Below are 19,879 nucleotides of genomic sequence, written 5' to 3'. Positions count from 1 at the left end.
TTCGGTTTTAGTTTGTAACCCAGATTTGTTTTCTCTCAATCGATTTAAGACTTTTGAACAGAGTATACTACTGTTGCCTATATCTATAGAGGACTATATAATGTGTACAATTTCAAATGGCACTAGACATAAGTATTCTATTAAAACCTTAGACAACAAACACAAGTATTCCAAACAAAGTAAATAAACATTCCCACGAAGAATCAGGATATATTCTGGAAACTCTGTGGAGACATTGCCCAAGACAGACAAACTTCTGTCTTTACAGACACATACAATATAAAGGTAAAAGTTGTGTTATTGTGCTATGGTAATTTTTGTATTATTATCCTCCGTTTTTGCTTATGTGCTTTGTATGTCCACCTTTTCTTCTACATAAGAAAATGTCTGCACAAAGTTAGGAATGTGCAAATACAGCTGTTATGCATTCTTTTGATGTGCTTGTGCTTTATATTTTGTCAGTTTTGGATGACTTGTTTGTAGGTGAACATAATACTGCAGTGGCGGATCCAGAACTTTTCCTAAGGGGGGCCAGCTGACTGACCTAAGGGGGGGCCCGCTCCAGGCATGCTTCAATGATTCCCTATATAATCAACCAAATTTTTTCCACAAAAGGGGGGCCCAGGCCCCCCTGGACCCGCCTATGTACTGGTTTAAACTCACATTTTTTACCTGTACAAGCCATTTATTGTCGTTTTATCATCAATTTTTGGGAGTTATTGAAGTTTTATGGTTGATATGAACCATAAATTTTAGTTTTTTTTTCTGTTATCCTTTGTGTGTATAATAATACATATAGAATGACAAAGATTTAACAAAAACTGTAGTATCATGTAATTTATTAAACATAAAGATGTCTCAGATGGTTTGTTCTATTTATAGCCAACAGTTTCTATAGTAACAACTTACAGATAGTAAATCTGATACCTTTCAAATGGTCTTGTAATCTATATTAAGTACACTGAAGTGAAGGTAACCCATGAAATAGTTACATCAAGTCAACATTAATTCTTAACTCAAATTCATGATTCATTCTTCAAATTATCCCCATTTATTTATGCAATGAAATAAAAGGGATTATTAATGGTTGCAAACTTGTAAAAAGGAATACATTTTTCAAAAAAAATAGATTGCCATAAAAATGACCTTAAGTGAAAACATATCCATGACAATAAGTAAATAACCAATTTTGAGTCTCTAAAAAAGATAAAATAATTATTACTTAAACTGGAAAATATTGTAACAATTATATTTTTTATATTGCTTTTGAAATAAATGTCAGATATAAAATTGGGTTAGAAAAAAAATTCCATTAAAATTTATAATTTCCAATAAAAGTTAATTAGTATTTGATTTCAAAATGAACAACGTCAATTTTACCAATACAGGTAATTTTTACTACTGAAAACAAAAAGTTTTATTTTTTTTCTCCTTGGAAGGATTTAGCACTATTTATAAACATATCCAACTGTAAACTGCACTTTGCCTCTCACAAAAATGTTGTGCTTTACTTAGCTAATTTTACAATTGTGACTGAAAGGCTTTTACAAAATAATTTTGCAGTTGCATATTGTCATGAGTGCAACTGGAAATAATTTCTTATTTATCATTCCTTAAGTTAACAGCCATTAGAAATATCATTCAAGGTTTTTAAAGCTAAGGTATGAAATAAAATTACCCTTCAACATTATTTAATTCATGTATAGAAAAATTCAGAAATATCAATTGTGTCAATTTTACATCCTTTACAATCTAGAATGGTATGAAAAATAAACCAAATAATTTGTCTTATTGTCTTAATCATAGATAAAAGACTACAAGACCATCTCATCTTACATTTAATCTGTCAGCAGTCACATATTATATAAAATATATCAAAAATAGACTTTCCAACAATTTTTGTAAGTTTTAAATGAACAGATTTTTTTTCGTTCTTTAATACTAAGACTACAACCTAATATTCTAAATAACCACAAATAATATACAAAAAAATTAAATTATTTACAATTTGTTCTTATATTTCAATGCTTGGTTTTAACTGTAAAATCGATAATGAATTTCATTTTAAGTTACAAAATACTGTACAACCTTGATGAGAAACGTAATCTACAAATGTACTATAAACAGATGATAAAATGGTATAGAAAAATGAAGGTAAAAAATGTAATATATACTTCTGTACAAAATGTCATAATAACTTTACTACCAAAAAATTAATTTCAATAACATGAAATTTGTCAATTACAATAAATATTATATTTCATGCACCCAGGCACTTAGTAAATAAAACATTCTCATGATTAAAGCAACCTGACCGCGAGCTCAATGGTCTAATATCGCCTAACAAGGAAAGGGATTACCCATAATGCAATGCAATGAAGATATACCACAACATTTAAAACATGTCAATTTAGGTAAAGAAATTAAACCTTGAAAATTCCATTTGGTCAAAATAAAATTCTAACTGGATATACCCAACTTGAATATCAAAGTGTCACCAAGTTTCAGATGATCCAATATCTTATTACATTTTATGTTTAGGGTACAAGACTCTAATACATTTTAAAAAAAAGAAGGAAGATCAGCGAATTTAAATATAATTCTGATTTTATTCAACTGAATCTTTGTCATTGTTCTTATATATCTGATGTTATTTTGCATATCAAGAATATAATTGAATACGGCTCAACCAGAAGCCAAAATGTTTGATATATTAATGAGATCATAATGAACAAATCCATATTTTCTAGTGGAAATCTGCTTTAAAGCAGAATAGAAATACCTCTGTATTATCAAATCAAATATAAAATCTTGTTTTGGTAAGATACAACCATTTGGTATGTAACATTAAATTACAAAAAAAAACCACTTTACAATCTATTGATTTAAGAAAAAATACAAAAGTTTGTGTCATTACCTGGTTTTGTAGTTAAAGAATTATATTTTGTCACAACGAAATAAGTATTTGGTAGCCATATAAACATTTGACCTTTCAGTTTCTCTGCTAATAGTACAAACTGAATAACGAGTAATTCTCATTGTTACAATACACAGCAATAATGTCATACTGCGGAGTTTCTCTAGTATAAATAAAATAGAAAAAAAAATACAAGAAAATGTAAGTTTAGTGGGAATTACTTAAACCATATTGTCACATGACAAAAATAACCCTTGCATGAAAATTGTTAAAGATGACTTTCAAGGTACATAAACAAAGAAAAAAACACTAAAATGGAACCCTGTATGTGCTAACTTTTATTTCTGAAAATACAGTTTTGGTGTGTTAAGGTCCTTTATATACAGGGTATAAAGAAAGACACATTTTGTTAATACTGAATCGTGCTTAGGCACACACAATTAATCTTTCTCTTTGGTAAATATAGCAAAACTAAAGATAATTATTTTGCAAGTATCAATAAAAATAGAAAAGAGGAGCAGGGCTTTCCACACTACCAACATATAATGTTATAACAGTAGAAGGAAAGAAAATAAAAAAAACAAGTTCTACTTAAGTATAATACCATGGATTTTTGTAACATACTGTTGAACAATTAATAACTAGAATTTATCTATCATTGAATCTTATTTGGTTGCTCATTAGATTTTTAAGGTAATAATAATGTTAAATGAAATTTATAAATATAAATAAAATTTACATAAAGAGGGTTGTCATGTGTTGATTTTTATAAATAACTAAAAAAAGGCAATATAAATTCTTAAAAATAAGAAACTATACAGCACTCAAAAGGTTTTGATTATCAACTTCATAAATATTGAAACACAACTTTATAGTCAAATAATGTTTATAGTGACATGATTCGAGCATTAAAGGTATTAAACATCACATATACTGTTGATGATATGTTAAAGGTGTGTTACCTTGGAAATCAGATGATATAAGATGCAAAAAATAACTACTTGTAAAACGACTATTTTTGCTATTTAAGCAAAAACAGTTACATGGTTTTTAAAATACTATAAAAGCTGCCAGTCAAAGATTGAAAATATAATGAAAGAGTTGATAATCAAACATTCAAGTTCTGTGGTAATATCATAAAACCTTGTTGTTATAAAATAAAAATTATGCTTCCAGCTAAAGAAAATACTGCTATGTCCTACATCTAAAGCGATTGCTTTGGAATATCTTTTACAAAAACTGCTTCAACCAAATTCAGTTATATTCATTTAAAGTTGTAAATTGATCGAAAGTTACTGCATTTGTTTTAAACAAATTATAAACTGTTCCCAAAGAATAAAACAATTGTCAATTATGATCTAGCAAAATAATAGAAAATTATCTATGTGTGAAACAAACAACTGTTTATCTTATATGTATCGTTATTTTTTGTCGAAGCAAATCAAAAACAGAAAAACCGTTTAAATATAAAATGGAAATTTTTCAATTAACAATTCGTTTTGTTAGTACTTATCCTAAAGCAAACTGGAAGCATACTCCTATTGTCATGCTTAAAAGTGACAGAAAATTAAACAAATAGTAAAGCATTGATTAACATTTGATCATGGCATATTTGGCATCATGTTCATATACTGTGGCTGTCCTGGACCAGGCATCATTGCACCTCCCATTGGAGACATTTGTCTTGATCTTCCTTGAGAATACAATTGTTGCTGAAACTGCTCATACTGAGCATTATACCCTGGATTATGACCAGGAGGTCCATTTGGTAACATATTTGGCATATTTGGGTTTCCAGGGCCTGACATTCTCATGCCACCTTGCCTAGACATAGGTCCATAATTTCCCATCGGATTCATAGGAGGTCCATGACCTTGACCAGACATCCTTTCCATGCCTGGTCCAAAATTCCTTCCTGGCATGGGACCACCATGCATCATTTCCATCATATTTTCACGCCCTCCTGGGAAAGGTGGAGAGTTCTGATGAGCCATAGATGCCATTCCTTCCATTCTCATCATATTTCCATTGTTAGAACTCATCATTGCTCCCTGTGCACTCATTTGACCGTAAGTTCTAGCCATCATTTGTTCAGACATCATGCCCTGTGGAGGCATACCTCCCTGCATGGATGCCATTTGGTTTGACATCATCATAGCCTCTTGTTGGCTATGCATTTCTGAATTCATCATATTCATTCCACCACCTCCAGGCATATTTGGGTGCATTTCCTGAGGCATGTTTCCACCCCTTTGCATTGGATGTGGACCTACCCCAGGGTTCATTGGACCACCTGGACCACCTGGTCCAACTGGGCCAGAGAAAGGAGAACATCGACCACTAGGTTGCATTCCTGGACCAAAATTTTCCATTCCAGGTTGGGGTTGATTTGCTTGAGGAAAATATTGCATTTTGGATGTCGGCACTTTATTTTCTATATTTCCCATTGGAGAGGCAAATCTTTGCATGAATTCAATGTCGGGTCTTTTAGTGGACACTTGTGGTCCAGGTTGATTTGATGGAGGGTGTGCAGGTAAGTATTGTATAGTATTAGGTGCTTTAGCCTGAATTTGAACATTTGCATTTCCCATTGAGCTAGCAGCAAAACTAGGACTCATTCTTCCTCCTTGAGCCATCATATTTGGTGGGGCACTTGAGCTAGTATGGGCTGGACCATGGTCCATTTGTTGAGGGTTATTTCTCATTCCTGGGTGTCCCATAGCAATGGGAGTTTGTTGTGACATTCTCCCTGATGATGATGTTGGACATGTTGATGACATAGGCATACCCTGAGGCATCGAACAAGGCATACCTTGGCCTTGTGCACTTGGCATACCCTGAGGACCATGTACACCACTGTTATTCATAGATGTCATTTGAGAGTGTTGTTGCTGTTCCATGTTCATTTGTTGAACAGACATTGTTGGATTATATCCGTGCCCATGTGGATTATTTACACTTTGAATATTTAACTGTTGAATTGACATGGTTGCATTTACAAATGTATTGTTTACACTAGGAGCACTTGGATTTTGAGAACTTGTTTCAACACCACTTGTCACTGAAGCACTATTTTGTGAATTAGGATTGGCACCTCCTTGTTGTCCCTGCATCTGAATACTATGAAACGGTCCCCCTTGCATCATGTTCTGTTGCATTTGATTCGATAAATGTTCTACACCTTTGGCTAAATTTGCTAAACTTGCAGACGTGATATTTGACATTGATGAGGATTTTGTTGAAGGTGTTAGATGTGGAGGCCCAGCATTTGGTGGCATATGTGGCCCATTATTCGATGACATATTTGAATTTGATGAAGGATCAAAATGTGATAGCCTCATTGAAGCACCAAATGCAGGATTTTGACCTGGCATTGGACCAGGACTTGATAAAGGTCCACTTGATGTCTGACTTGAGTTTGACATGGGTCCTCGATTAGATCCTGGCCCATGCATCGGTGAATGCGGAACCTGATTTTGTGATGAATGATTTTGGGACTGGTCATTTGGAGGGATAGGCTCACGATATGCTGCATTTAATTGTTTTGTAATAGTCAGTTCTTGTCCTTCGAACTGATTTAAATTATAATTAATTTGTTGAGGAGATGGAGTCGGTTGTAAGTTTTTGTATAATTCCTCCTCTAAGTCCACACGTTTTCGTTTTTGTGATTGTGCATAGCTGGGTGGTGGTTTATTAGATCCTGGTATTGGTGAAGTACTAATTTCTGGTATAAACTGTTCAGGATTACCTGCCCTTTGAATAGTCACCTGAGAATTCTTCCTGTTCATCATAGGTCCCATTCCAGGATGCATTGGTACACCATGTGGACCAAATGATTGTTCAAAATTTCCTGGACCTCCAGTTGGTCCAGCCATGTTCATGCCACCAAACTCTGGATGATTCATTCCAGTAAAAGGTGACTTTTGTTGTCGTGGTGGAAATACACCTCCCAGCGGATCATTTGGATCAAATCCTGGAATTGGTGATCCAATTGGTCCGTTGTTATTAGGCGAGGTAGATAAACTTCCATGTGAGCCATGACGTTTCGATATTGTAGAAGAATATGACGGTGGTGGTGGCTGCCACTGCTGGCCACCGGACATTTCCATATTAGGATGTCCCATTCGTTGAGCAATTTGTTGCTGTTGATGCCTACGTTTATCCATGTAATATTCCTGCTGCAGACGTAACCATTCACGTTGAGGAGGTGACAAATTCTGCATATTTTGTGGACCAGGTCCCATTCCTTGTGGACCTGGGCCTCTCATATGTGACATCATCATATTAGGTGGCCCTCCTGGCATCGGACAACCTTGTGATACAGACATCATTCCATCCGGTCCCATCATGCCTGGTTGATTACCCATCATTCCCTCTGGTGACATCATACCTTGCTGCATCATCATTTCATTAGGCATCATTCCTCCTGGACCAGGCCCTTGTCCAGGCATATGTACAAACCCAGGATGCCCACCACCTCTTTGTTCAGGAAATAACATTTGCTGAATTTTTCGCAAATTAGTTAAAGATTCCTCACGTTTTTTCAATTGTTCTGGAGTCAAATTTTCATCTGGAACTTTATGATGCGATAAATTAGTGTTTTGAGAATGAAACATCATCTCTTGTTCAAATCCCTCTGGAAACATGAAACTATTTCCATGAAATCCTTGTGGAGGTCCACCACCTGACGGCCACGGATGCATCATACGCATACTATTATTTGGCATTCTAGGGTTCATACCACCACCCATGTTAAAGTTTTGATCCTGTATATGTGATTCTTGTTCTTGTACCCATTCTGCAACACGTGATGGGTTAGGCTGATAACCTGGCACACCAGGTCGAAAGGGGGGTTTAACCATTCCTGGACGCACTCCCATCATACTTTGTGGCATTTGAGGTCTATTTTGTATAGGCGTTATCTTTATATTGTTTTTCTGAAAAATAAACAAAGTATTTATCAGTTTCAAATTGGAAATATGCATCAAATTTTTTACCAAACTTTTACTATAACAACATATTACCGGCTTTATGTATATTTCTACCTGACTTCTATTTAATTTATCGTTGTTGTCATATAAAGGTTTTTTTCTTGTTTTGATGTATTGTTGAATATTGCTAATTATATTTGTCTATGTAAGTTCTTACATTAGTAAATAGCTGTATTCATGATTTTTTTGGTCAAATTTGAATTCAAAACATATTTTAAGATAAAAATCAAGCTATAATAATGCTTATAAAAATTGTATTTTCTTTTTAAAGCACTGCAAAACAATGTATAAACTACAAAAACTAATTGGTTGATTGTTCAGTTTTCTTGTTTTGTAGTACTGCTGAAGGTGTTTTGTTTTAACTCAAGGTCCTTTAAACATCAAACAGTATTTTAATACAAGGTATTCTTTTGTAATTTCTATTAAGAATTTCCACACACCATCTTCCATTTTGTTTGCATTTACACATAATTTATCTGTTCATGACAAACACAACACTTCATTTTTTTTTTTAAATGATTTTGGCTTATTGTAAAACTTGTGAAGTGTTCTAGAATCATAACAAATATTTTCAACTCCTTCATGATGAAAGAAAATGGTGTTTTCCATAAAGATCCTTCAAAGAACATACATGAAATTACCTGAGTTTCACGGGACGTTTATAACAAGACAAAAAGTTTATTCCTGAATTTCAATGTTGTTGGATGTGAGGATTATGTAGTCATATCAATTATACACTACCTAATAGAGTACACAGACTGTTTAACAATCCTATTATAAACAAACATTTTGAGGCCTATGGTCTCCAAGGTTCACACATTGTAATTTTATTTAAAAGACAAAAAACTGGCAAAAGTCCAATAACTCCAGCAGAAATGGTCAAACCCAAGTGGTGGTACAATTACAACACATCGGTAAAAACCTTACAAATGTTACATTTGTGGCACAGTATAATCAAGCACACATGATGACAAACAATCTTACCAAGTATGAAAGATTTCAAGTAAGGGCTGACTGCTAGGGCTATTCCATTAAAATGTATGTGGGAGGATAGGAAGGGATGTTTTATTTTTGGTTATGAGTCTTTTTTCAGTATGTGTCTATTACCATTATGCACAATCATCTAAAAAATGGTTCTTGGTTGTAAAGATATTTTGAAAGTCCCTTCCTACCCTCCCACATACATTATAATGGAATAGCCCTAGCAGTCAGACAGAAGTAGATAATTGAAGATGGATTAACAGGAGAATGCAAACTTTGTCTATGTCCTTCAACACAGCATGGGACTATTGAAAAAATTGCAGCATGTTCAGAAAAGCCTATGAAATTGAAAAAAATAGTGAAAAACATCTTTTCTTATGTAAAATAGTTCATCAATAGATAAACATGTTATCAATGATGATCAGAACTATAATCTAATAATATAATGTGATAATTTAGTACATAGATTATAACCAAGCTGTTTCTCTTCTACAAACCATTGTCATAAAAGTGCTTTTATATTGTATTTTAGAATTAGTTTTACTATTGTCAAGATACACTATTGTTGTAAGATAATATATTGTGTAACTGTTTTATTACAAATGTATGATGTTCTAACTTATAAAATCTGCTGTATAACCTGGATTTAAAATATGTAAAAAACTTGTTATTTAAAAAACTGAAAAAAAAATACAAACACCACTGAATCTCAAAATGTTCACATAAAATACATGCAGACTTTTAAAATAGATATAGGAAGATGTGGTATGAGTGCCAATAAAATGTCTGCTTCAATTGTTAATTTGCAATCCTATTTTTAAATCACCAAAATGCTATTATCACTGGTGGAATAAAAAATACAGATGTTTTTTTAAAATTTTTCCTATAGAAGAATCAGTAGTAAATCCCAACTTGAAAGTCATTGGTTTGACCAAACTATGGAAAATATCCATAATCTTACGTCTGCACCACAATCTTTGCCTACAACTAGTCTGAAGAGCAATATTTCAACATTTTTTTTATGTGTCTGAACAAATACTTGCAAAAACTTACTAGTCCAATTAAAATTTTACTAGTCTTGGGCATCTGACTTATGGTGCATACTGCTTATTGTGACTACTATATATATAGAGGTTTTAATCAATCACCATGTAAACATATAACCCAAACTTTGTTCACTAGTCCATGATACAAAGTGTAACATAAATATTTGTTTGACATACTAAAAGATGAACTGAGTGTTAGTATTATACTTTGGATTCACTATTATTCGTTGGATACCAATTTTTCGTGGATTTCGTTGGTACAGGTGAACCACGAAATTAAATGTTCAACAAATGACAAATTTTCTATAAACTTGTATGCAAACTTGGACAAAACCACAAAATTTGATATCCACGAATATGCAACTTTTCCTAAATCCATGAAAACTGATGCCAACGAAAATAAATGAATCCACAGTAACAGATTTACAGAATACACATTCTTCATTACCTGTAAAAAGTTCTGTGTTTCTGGTTGATCCGTATGAAAGTTAAGAATATTTTTATATTTTCCCGCCATCACTAATTCAGCTGCATCATTGGCCATTCTAGTTGAGAACACAAATATCTGACTTTGTTGTTGTAAGAAATGACTATCACTCGCCATTGAGTGAGCCATAGAAGTAGTGTTCGACATTACAGTTTTACTAGATGACGACACAGATGCTCCTTGCGGTGATGACACTATAGGCTGGTGTGATGACGTCGGAGGTTGCTGCATGCTCTGAGTAGTGGGAACATTTTCATTCGGTAATTTTGACAAACTGTTATCTGTACCAGGTCCTGTCAAAATATTAATACAATTAGTAAACTTTTTGGATCTGGTCACGTTTTTTTATTTTACAATCAAAAACAACTATAATATCTATTAACAAAGTAAGACATATCAATTTATGTATCTTAGTTTTTTGTCAATGTAACTTGTAAATTTTCTTCTCTGACCTTTGTTTAGTATGCATTTAATTTGGCTTATGACAGCTAAGACAGGGATAAATATAAATTTCTATATTTTTTTGTAGTTTGAGAAATCAGTTTATTCATGTACATTTTACTGTTAAATCCAGGATAGGCAAAGTATTATTCGCCCGGGAAAACCTGCTGGGCAGTACTCCCAGAAATGGGTAATACTGGGCAATTTGATTTTTTAAGTTTATTTCAGCCTAAAATAGTAAAGACTTGTTGTAGTTTCATAGCATTATAACTAATTAGATACATTTTAAACAGATAACCGTTGAGGGTCATTTCTAAAAGATTGAAAATTCAAATTCTCTTTTCCCCTTATTCTATATTGGCAGTGTATCTTTGCAGTGTTTAATTGAATTGTAAATTTAGAATACTATGCAATCATATTGCTAAATAAACACCATAAAGGGTCATGTCATTGGCAGCAGTCCTTTTGCGCCAATTACTGTTTTTCAGGGGTATCATTTGCGCCAATATTTGGAACTCATTTGCGCCAATTTACCTGTACACATATCTATCATAAATATCAATGATTAATATTTATTTTTATTTTTGGCTTGAAAGTATCATATGTTCGGACATATTTCACCATGAAGATGAGCATCCGGAGAGAAATGACTTGATATGCATTCAGACAGCTAATGTACAGAGAGAGGAGAAAACTTATTGCTTTGCTGAATATTTAATACAAGATATGCCAAAAAAAGAAGTAAATAGAAGCTTTTGCTGATTATGTTTTAGCCACATATGTTGTTGACACACCATCCGTATGGGCTGAAACTCTATCTACCGCAAGACAAGTCATGGAGCAGAAGCATTCCACTGGAGTTATTATGAACTGTTTTATACATTTCATCCTTTAGTGTGTTGTCTTTTTTTTTTTAACAATAAAATGACGATACAAGCTACTACATACATTAAATTGGGAAGTACCCATGCAGCAGCAGTAAGAAGAAAGCATGTTTCAGAAAAAGAAACATTTGCAGTGTAAACTGCCAGTTCCAAGTCCCAATAAAGGAGGAAGGAAGTAATTTTTCTTCTAATTGGCGCAATCGTATGTTTTATTTTTGGCGCAAATGATACCATGTAATTTTAAAACAGGTGGCGCAAACGTAGCATTGGAGAAAAAAAGTTGTGGCGCAAAAGGACCCTTTTTTGGCGCAAACGGATCTCTCCCATGTCATTAACACTTACAGAAATGAAAAGGCTGATTATTGTTATATAAACATAAATGAAAAGGCTGATTATTGTTATATAAACATATCTGTGCCTAATCTGAATAATTACTTATTAATTAATGATGTACATATAACAGATTTAGAGGAGAATTATTGAGAAAGGCTTTTTCCATTAATCTTTGCCCAATGTGTCTTCATGTACACTTGTCTCAGAGCTGCTAAAATAATACTTTCTCAAATGCATACACTTTTATTATATGAATCTCAAACAAGTTAACTTTTTTATAACCAAAATATGTTTATAGACATTTTAAATGTATTGCTTTTGTGTTTAGTCACTCAATCCTCTTTAAAATTCAGGCCAGTATTTTATATTACCCAGTATTGCCCGGTATTACCCAGAAATACTCATAAAACTTGTTTTTTTGCCAACCCTGGTTAAATCAAATGTGTTTGTTTTTATATCATCTTGATGTTTTCAGAGCCTATTACAATTTGTATTTTTTTGTATTTCTCTAGTTAATTAGGATTATTGCTTTAACATATTTTTCATTGTTTCCAATTGATAATTCTTTAATTAATGCGATACTTTCTCACATTATATTCATATTACTTATGATATTTTAGCCAAACAAATTCTAAATTTAGCATATTGCATTGTAATAAACTATGTAACTATTATACTAGGTAAGCATATCTTGTTTTTCACTATTCTAATGTATGTTTTTATCAAGAAAAGTAAATATAAACAAATGACTGATAACTCCTGAAGAAAATTTCTTCCAAGTATTTCCACTACCCAATATAAAAGACCATACCTTGCCCACTACTCTCCTGTTTAACATTGGCACTCATTTCTCCTTTCTGGTTGTTATTTTCTGAAAACAAACAATATTTTAATTCTAATGTCGAACACATATTTTGTTACGACCAGTTCAGTTTCTTTTCACTAAAGAAATGCTTTCAAGTAGATATAAACCACCTTGCACTAGCAGTGCTGCTAAAGGGTAATTCTTTAGCTCATTTGGTTTCGTTTGTGTGTTGTTCTTTAAATTTCTAATTTTACCAGTCTTAAAGTTAACATGTGTATTATTCATTTAGTATGATGGGGATAAATTTTGCATGGATTGAAGCAAATTAGTTTTGTGGATACATAATTTTGTGATCTAGATGAACTTTATCATGGTTTTGATCAAATAGCTCAACTATTTTGGTCCTTTTACATCCTTGGCTTTCAAATTTTCGGCTCTGCGTGTTACTGATGAAATTAAATCCACAAAAGATTTTATAGCTGACTATGCGGTATGGGCTTTGCTCATTGTTGAAGGCCGTACAGTGACCTATAGTTGTTAATGTCTGTGTCATTTTGGTCTTTTGTGGATAGTTGTCTCATTGGCAATCATACCACATCTTCTTTTTTATATTGGACAGATGAAATTTATAACATGTTTTTTTCACTTTTCGATTAATTCTGCATATATAAGCTTGTAGAAAATTTTCACTTCATTAAACACTAACATTCATTGTTAACCTTTACCCCTGAAATCTATAAATATTAGAACCCAACATATAAATATTTGGTTTTACTATTGCAAATTCAGTTTAAAAACATCAACTACATGTCACTAAGAAAATTCATTTGCAACAGTAAAACCTGTGTTTTATGTATACATGCAAACTTAAAATACAATACAGCTTCATGTATCTCTTTATAAGTTCAACACTGTGTAAGAATTGTACACAATATTTTGTAAATCCTTATATATATGTAACATGATAATTTGACCTTTGCTGTTGTCCTTTTCAAAAATCAAAAAAAAAATAATAGGATGCTTACAATAAAATTAATTAAACATGAGCAACACTATTTTAATTGTACCATAAACTGAGTTACTTGGAATTCATTATAAATTCTAAAGCTTGAAGACATTTCAACTTTGTAAATATATACAAATGTTTGCACCTGTCCTAAGTCAGGAATCTGATATACAGTTGTTGTCGTTTGTTTATGTAATTTATACGTGTTTCTCGTTTTTTTATATATAGATTAGACCTATGTTTTCCCGTTTGAATGGTTTTACAGTAGTAATTTTGGGGCCCTTTATAGCTTGTTGTTCGTTGTGAGCCAAGGCTCCGTGTTTAAGGCTGTACATTGACCTATAATGGTTTACTTTTTTTTTTTTTTTAAATTGTTATTTGGATGAAGAGTTGTCTCATTGGCACTCACACCACATCTTCCTATATCTATATATATATATGGATCAATATTCCAGTTAGACTTTTAATTCTTCATTTCTCAAAGAAAGTCATAATTTCTTGAAAATAACATTTATAGATTTAATAAGGAAATGTTCACAAAATGAGATTTTTTTCAATTTTAAATAGAAGAAAATGTTTTGATAAATGTACGCGGAATTGACATTATTTTACAGAGCTTCATTAAGGACAAAAATAGCAGAAAAATCAATAGAAAAAACTTCACATACATATATCTAAGTGACAAATCTTACATAGAAATTTGAAAAGCAATACTTGAATCTTGTCAATATGCAGATGGTTATATTAGACATAACTGATTACGCCATCTTACATTTTCATTGTTGATTTTAGCAATAAAACGTTATCACAAAGAAATGTACGTCTAAGCAGCTTTGCAGTAAACTTATTTGGTCTCTGGTGGTTGTTATCTGTCTCATTGACAATTATACCACATCTCCTTAAAAGAGCAAGTAACACCAACTAATCATAAAATTTAGGTTAGAGTAATTTATTAAATTCAGACCTGTTTCACCATTTGTTAATTTATTACTGGGTGGACCTGTATGATTTTTGGTCAAATTTTGTTCTGGTGGATTTTCCTCTTTTATTTCTTCCTTTATTTCAGTAGAGGGTTCTGACTTGACAGTAGAACCGTTCATTTTCTCTGATTCAGGAAGCATGATGTGACAATCCTTCTATCAATGTCTTATTCTACACAAATTATTATACAAATTCATCTGAAAAGACAAAATATTATCTGCATCAATAAAATGTCCAAAGTTATGTTGATGTCAATGGATCTTTCAAAAGTCATAAGGTCAATAGAAAATTCACCACTCCATCGCAAAAAACAACAACAAAAAGACTAACAAGTCTATAAACACTGCATAGAAAACTTAAAGACTGAGCATCAACTACAACATCACCAAAACCAGCTGGGTTAATTCAGGTGCTCTGGAAGAGTAAGCAGTTCTTTTTATATCAGTTATTCTAAATTTCTTAACAAAGACGAAAAGATCAAAACACATAGAAATGCAAGGATATGAAGAACGGGTTTATTACAGTATCAACATGTATATTTATGTTTGACAACAATACATGTAATTTATTGATCTCCATTAACCAAGTATCACCCATTGCATTATCATTACATGGACCCCTACTTAATTAAAAAAAAAAAAACTCCATTGGTTGACTACCCCTTTTCTTTACAAGTACATATTGTGAACTTAGTTAACTCAAAGACATTATAATCAGATGTTACAAGTAATACAGACTTCTTACAATGTAAGTTTCTGCCTCATTTCAATATGTTCAACTAATGTATCTAAAACCCAGAAATCAATTTGTCCCATGTAAATAAGTCATATACACTCTACAATATATAACTCTATTGAATTAGCTGAGGGATGGTTAGTCAAATTAAATTGGTCAAACATTTTACATATAAATATAGGTTTTCTATCTATATTATTGAACGTACAAAGGCAATTACCTAGAAAACTTCCAATTTGTTACTAAATTAATAATACTGATTGTAGTTAGTAAAATGACCTAATCATGAAAAACTAAATGTTGATCCATTCCTGCAGTGCATATACTTTGCAAAGATCATGTATACAATACAAAGTATCCCAATTACTAAATTACTGAGTGAAAAAAAGGGAAATTTTTGTGGTTACTAAATCATGAAAATTGGGGTATTACTTAGGGACAATGGTCATAAACTTTATACCATAAGGCATTTGAAGTTTTGAACATAAGATATGGATTATCAAGTTCTTCTGTCTTCTGATAAATATATAAAAATTCTACTACTGCATTTAGTGTTATTACATTATTTTCCCTGGAGTTAATATATATTCAAATTTTAACTATCAAGAATGGTAAAATTTTGTTTTGCATCAGATTCAGTGGTGGAGAAACTGTTTATCCAATGATTTTGTACAACATCATGTTACATGTACAAAGGCAAACTTTATATTTATCTTAAATGATCTGCAAAAAAGATGTGTGTTCTTTTCTGTGTGACTTTATTTGTAATGGTCATATTTTTTTCATGATGTAATAATTGCAAATTTGGAGGATAGCAAGAAAAATTATATATGATATTATATTGTAGCATAATTATATTTGTAATTAACTAACATTTAGTTGGATATATTATAATTTATGAATGTATGTATTACAGATAAAATAAACTAACAAGTACTAACAAGATTTATTATATACTACTACGGTTAACGAGGCTGGGATAAGGTACCGGTATTTGATGTTTCCACTAACAAACGTCAAAACTATCAATAAAATATGATTAACTAAAAGAAAAAAAAAAAAAAAAATTTGACGTCATAATTGAACTTTAACCAATGACTAAATCCCAAATACGTCAAATGAGCCCCTATTGATTAAATTGGTAGAGGAAAGTGCCTTAATATAAGGATATATTTAGATAGTTTAGGTACATTCATCTTTATCATTTTACAGGCAAGACATACATTTGTCTTATCCCTTCTTTTTCTAATTACCGGGTAAGTTTAAATGGTAATTAAGATAAACATTGAGAAAATACAAAATACTTGGGTTAAAATATAAGTTGGGGAGTACAAAAACATGCCTAGATGAAGATAAAAACCAACATCTAATGAGTGTCTTACTTTCTCTGTAGACAGCTTACATTTTGTTATTCTGTATTTTAATAATTTAAAGAATCTATATGAAGACTACATCTTGCCTGTACTTAATAACACCACTGAAGATTTGTGGTGATGTCGTTTGTTGCCTTAAAAACAACAGCCTACACATATTGAAAATGAAAAATGAAATTTAATCACATCTTTTTTTTTATTACTTGGAGCAATTTAGAGCTTGACATGTTGTATAGACATCTTGTTATTGTTGAAGACTGTATATATGTGTTAGCCTTGAGATGTCTTTTACCTTTTTTGTGCCGTTGGGTTGCTGTTGATATTAATGAGCGATCAAAAACTGAGGGTAAAGTGCAACTTTTGGTACATGCTTGATACTTGAACAAAATATCAATGAAAAGCGACCTCCAATAGATCATGGGACAGACATCATACAAAAAGATCAGTCTATGTACATTAATCTTATTATTATTTTATATGTAAATCAAAAGACGTAGTAGGTTACATTAGCATATGAACCCCATTTAATTTGTTGCATACTGATGTGCACAAAACTCATAAATTATTTAAATTATGTTTATTTCATCAGTAATCATTTTTAAAAGTTATTGGATCAATTTAATGATTATTTAAATGACTTTTAAACATCTGATTTTTGAAAAGATTCAAAAGTTCTTTTCACAGGTAAAAAATTATCAATATTATGTATTTGTGAGTTACAATACTTTAATAACCATCTAAAGAGTTCATGATAGTTCATTAAATAATCACAAAATTTACTTACAAGGTAAAAAATATTTGTAATCTAATCCATGTAGAAGGGTTTTCTACTGGTTAATTTACTAGCAATAAATCAAATCATTTTTCCTCAATACAGAATTCAGCTGTTGCCTTGATGACCCAATTTGTCATAAAAATGTACATGCTCATTGTACAATAAAATGCAATAATCATTATATTACTTACAATTATTAAGGCTTTGTTACAAACATAATGTAAATGTATGTCCAACCAATGTTTATTAATTCTAATAAATAGTGATGGTCAGATACAATGTAGTTCAGTCAGCTAGGAGTATATATGTACAATGTATATACCCCGGTATATATAGTTTGAATTGTTTTTCACTAGACATTTTTTGGGGCCCTTTATAGCCAAGGCTCCACGTTGAAGACCTACTGTAGAATCAGTTTTTTCGTTGGATACCATATTTCGTGGGAACAGGTGAAACACAAATTCAAATGTTCAATCAATTTAAAATTTTAAGTACACTTGGTATGCAAAGATTGGCAGAACCACGAAATCCCTGAAAATACAAGTGGTCTGATGACAACGAAAATAAATGAATCTACAGTATAACGCTCTATCTTTTATAAATTGTAACTTGGATGGAGAGTTGTCTCATTGGCACTCATACCACATTTTCTTATATCTACATGTATATACAGAATCTGATACGGGTTAATTTCTTAGAAAATATGAATAGGAGGGATGTGGGGTATATGTTAAATACACTGCAATGGGACGACAAATAATTTAAACCAACTTATTTTCACAGATACTTTATTTTGTGTTTAGGCCATTCTAGTCAACTTGCCATTTTTCAAATTTTATTGATGTATTTATAAAAGGAAAGATCCAAATGTTGCATAAATAAAACTATTTATAGTCATGTTGTGTTTCTGCTTGCATAAGAAAACATCTGAGGAGGTTCTTGACTTAGGACAGACATGTGACATAAGGCTACCACTGTGGAGGTTCATCGCTTGAGCAGACATGCGATATTAGGCAACTAATGAGGAAGTTATTTACGACTTTGGACAGGCGTGTAACATTAGGCAGCCACTTAGGATGTTCCAGACTTGGGACAGACATGGGACATAAGACAACCAAAGAGGATGCTCTTGACTTAAGGACACACACATAAATATGATGGTTTCTTCGCAGGCTTCCCTTGCACATCACCAGGAGATAGTCCTATAGTCAACAAATATATTTTGTATTTTCTTTTTTGAATAATTTCTGAATTTACAGTACTAGTCTCTACTGTTCTAAGAATACATACCATTTTATACTGGAAGTCAAATTCAACAAATCATTTTCTTTTATTATTGGTTACCTGAAAATAAAGATGATACAATAATATAAATTATGCTTAAAGGAGAAAAGTCTGTACTTAAAATGAATAAACAATAAAACTATTAAAATTCTAGAGGTCAACATGTCCTTTAAACTTTTAACATATAAATAATAGGTCATGCTATCCATAGATTTGTTGGAGATTTTCACACTATCCAAGTCATGTGAAAATGACAACATATCTATGGCTTCCATAAATTATTTTGACTCTAATAGGCCAATTTACCTCAAGCCATGATAAGTGTGCCTTATGTGTGTGCCTCTTCTATAAACTTCCTGTAAGTTAAAGCTAAAAATGTCCTAAAAATCTATCAGATGAATTATTTTGATTCTAATAGGACAAATAACGTGAAGCGATGATAAGTGTGCCTTGCGTGTGGCTCTTCTATTTACCCCCCTGTAAACCTGTAAAGCTGAGCGTTTTCAACTAATCTATAGCTTGTATGAATTATTTCTTAAATAACTTATATAAAAACTCTGTAACCTGAAAATCAAAAATTAAAAATCTTTAAAACAGTAGATTGATGGAACTTGTTCACATCAAACACTGAACTTATAAGTTTACTTATTTTTATACCGAAGTCTTTGAATTTTCTTCAGACGCAGGAAAAATGTCTTCTTTAAAGTTGGTATTAAACGCAAATAACAAAATCATTAAGGGAATTGTCTTCATTCAATCTGTGTCAATGTTCATCAAGGATTTGCGTAAGAAAGCTTGTTTCAGATATGTTATATAATGTACATTTTTTACTGCACAAAG

General features: G+C 31.8%; 1 protein-coding gene across 2 annotated transcripts in view; it reads right to left on the bottom strand.

Moving 5' to 3' along the window:
- Positions 1 to 822: 822 nt before the first annotated feature.
- The window catches only part of LOC143082459 (uncharacterized), a 37,990-nt gene continuing 18,933 nt past the window's right edge, over positions 823 to 19,879 (bottom strand). For both annotated transcript variants that reach the window (XM_076258121.1, XM_076258122.1), the window contains exons 3-7: positions 19,046 to 19,099; positions 14,856 to 15,069; positions 12,892 to 12,951; positions 10,384 to 10,715; positions 823 to 7,854 (exon numbers count right to left, since the gene is read on the bottom strand). In XM_076258121.1, coding sequence (XP_076114236.1) covers positions 4,519 to 7,854; positions 10,384 to 10,715; positions 12,892 to 12,951; positions 14,856 to 15,012 — 3,885 coding nt within the window. In that variant the 5' untranslated portion in view covers positions 15,013 to 15,069; positions 19,046 to 19,099 and the 3' untranslated portion in view covers positions 823 to 4,518. The remainder of the gene's footprint in view (positions 7,855 to 10,383; positions 10,716 to 12,891; positions 12,952 to 14,855; positions 15,070 to 19,045; positions 19,100 to 19,879) is intronic.

The sequence above is a fragment of the Mytilus galloprovincialis genome, chromosome 7, assembly GCF_965363235.1.
Source record: "Mytilus galloprovincialis chromosome 7, xbMytGall1.hap1.1, whole genome shotgun sequence".
NCBI lineage: Eukaryota > Metazoa > Mollusca > Bivalvia > Mytilida > Mytilidae > Mytilus > Mytilus galloprovincialis.
Note: the sequence above shows the minus strand (reverse complement) of the source record. Positions and strands in the feature narration are given on the sequence as shown.